Below are 2,546 nucleotides of genomic sequence, written 5' to 3'. Positions count from 1 at the left end.
AAATCTCATGCAATTTAGCTTCACCCACACAATAAAATGCATCTTAATAAGTACTCAGTGTGTAATGCTTTTGATAGAAAAGATAACTTATCAATCTTTGAGTCATATAATTAGAAATGATCTAAAATGTGTATTTTTATCATTTCAAGTTTATTTATTTTCTTTATCAAACTCTGCATCCTTCAATTCATAAGTTTTTCCAACTAATAAATTGGGATTTGAATTATCACAGCTATATAAGAAATAAAACTTTAAATTACTATAGCTCCATAATAAATAAATAAATCATTATTACTCTAGATTATTGAATTTTTTATCTTCACTCATTTCGGCTTAAATTTAGTAAACTAAAATATCTAAACACTCACCGAATTGTACTAATTCCTATATAAGGCTAAAGAATTATCAGCACATCATATTTGTAGTTGTCTTTTCATTAAATGGGACAAAACTAATATTTAAGGACCAAACTTAAAAAAGTGTAAAAATTGATATCTAATACTCCTAGTAAGGAAAATCCATACATTAGTTAAAAAATTACAAATGGAGGATCCCTGATTTGTGGCATAATATTGAAAAATAGTGCGTAATATTCCATACCAATTCTTGGTTAGAATCGTTCGATAAGATGCTCATTTTTTCGCTGAACAAATGTGCATTTCAAGAATGTTAGTAGTTAGTTAGTACTACATGACAAAATACATACATACATTCAACAATATTTTGCCAAAAAGGTGGCTTATGAAATCAAATACTAATAATAACATAAAGAACAAATTCCATTTACTAACACTTCTTTTACTCATAAACACTCCAGTTTTACACTCGAAATCTATCCAACAACCGAAAATAAAACTCAGCAAAATATTTATATTATATATAAGTATTTTATATTTATAAAACGCCTCCTCACAGAGTTACAAGCGGATCCGACCCGAAGACGTCCCCAAACTCAAGAAAGAAATCATCGCCCGACCCGAATCTGGCTCCCAAGTCCGCACCCGACTCCGAAACCACGTCAGAGCACCACGCGATATCCGTTCCGTACAAAACGGTCTCCTGATCAAACCAGCCGGGTTCGCCAACCGGTTCCCCCAAATCCGAGAACAAATCGTCGCCGAGAGGGAAAATCGGAAAATCCGCGCCGCCCTGGGATTCTCCCGCCGCAGGCGGCGACTCCGCCCCCGCCTCGGGTGAGAAGAAGCGGAGCACCGATTTCGGTGACGCGGCATTATCGCGCGACGACGAGGTGTTGTACCCTGAGCTGTCCTTGTTGTACCTAGGGCTGAAATTGGTCAGCGCGTCGGGCCCACGCAGCTGGATGGCCGCGTGGTCGTACACCATCGCGGCCTCCTCCGCCGTGTCGTAGGTCCCCAGCCACAGCCGCACCCGCCGCATGGGGTCTCGAATCTCCGCCGCCCACTTCCCCCACGGCCGCTGCCGCACGCCGCGGAATTTCCTCGCCCCGCCGCCTTCCGCCCCCTTTCCCGCCGCATTCTTCGATTTTCTCCCTCCGGCGGCGGCAGAACTCCGCCTCTTCTCCGACGGTCGCGCCTTGTAGTCTCCGTCTCCGCAGCAGGGGAGAATTGTGACTTGGTGGATGTACTTCCTGACTCTACGGCGCTTGAGGTGAGAGGCGGCGTCATCGTCGCTGGAGGAGTCGGTGGCGTCGGCGTCGGTGACGGAGACGCGGAGCGTCTTCATCGGGGGGAGATTGGGGGAATATTCCGTCGCGGTGATTTGGTTGAGGTGTTCGGTGTATTTTGTAGGCAACATGGTGTGTGTGTGTGTGTGTGTATCAAAGTGGCATTGAAAGCGAAAGAGATTAAAGGGAGAGATTCCGAGAGAATAAAGAGAATTAAAGAAGAACCGTTAAAGAGAAGAATTGAGACAAGGAGAAAAGGGGACAAAATCAAGGAAAGTTTTTGATGAAAGTAAATTAGAGTATTACTGAAAAGAAGAGGAGCTTCGTAAAAGCTTCTCTGCGGATATATAGAATCAACGGAAAGCTTTTTGGTTTGCAGTAAAAGAGAGATGAATACTGTGAATAAAACCCAGATGAATTAACTCAGCTCAGAGATTTTTTTAGAGTGAGAGGGAGAAATGGGAGTGAGAGTGTGTTATTTGAGGTGGTGTCACATTAGCTGAGCACCAAGTGGCTACTCTTCAGTTCACTGTCTCATTATTTATTGGAAAACATAATACCAATTGGATAATATGAACTTTCAGTTTAGCATTTCTGTACATTTTTTAAAAATAATTCAGAAAACCCCAAATTTAGAAATGTTCGATTCTTCTCAAAATTGTGTTGATGCTAACAAGGCATACTACAGTCGGAGTTAAGGTGTGAATGAAGCGACGTCGTTTGAGCTTCTTCTTTCTAAAATTAAAATTATACCAGCAGAAAATTATGAAAATTGGGCACCGATTCTCCCTGTATATTTTCAATGGCGAGGAGCAGAATCCAAGCAGCTAAAGAGAGTCAAACCGTTCTAAACCATGACAATGTTTTCCATTTTTTTGTTAAAATTTTTGAGCTAATTAAC

The 2,546-nt window shown here is 41.5% G+C and overlaps 1 protein-coding gene across 1 annotated transcript; it reads right to left on the bottom strand.

The window, feature by feature from the left end:
- Nucleotides 1-761: 761 nt before the first annotated feature.
- LOC125210399 (ethylene-responsive transcription factor CRF2-like) lies at nucleotides 762-2,159 on the bottom strand. The gene has a single exon (XM_048109958.2). The coding sequence runs from the start codon at nucleotides 1,774-1,776 to the stop codon at nucleotides 910-912; it is 867 nt and encodes a 288-aa protein (XP_047965915.2). The 5' UTR covers nucleotides 1,777-2,159; the 3' UTR covers nucleotides 762-909.
- Nucleotides 2,160-2,546: the final 387 nt, after the last annotated feature.

This window comes from Salvia hispanica, chromosome 3, assembly GCF_029641045.1.
Source record: "Salvia hispanica isolate PSC_SH4W2 chromosome 3, Shi_PSC_v1, whole genome shotgun sequence".
NCBI lineage: Eukaryota > Viridiplantae > Streptophyta > Magnoliopsida > Lamiales > Lamiaceae > Salvia > Salvia hispanica.
The sequence above is the reverse complement of the archived record's forward strand: the minus strand, read 5'-3'. Positions and strand labels throughout refer to the sequence as shown.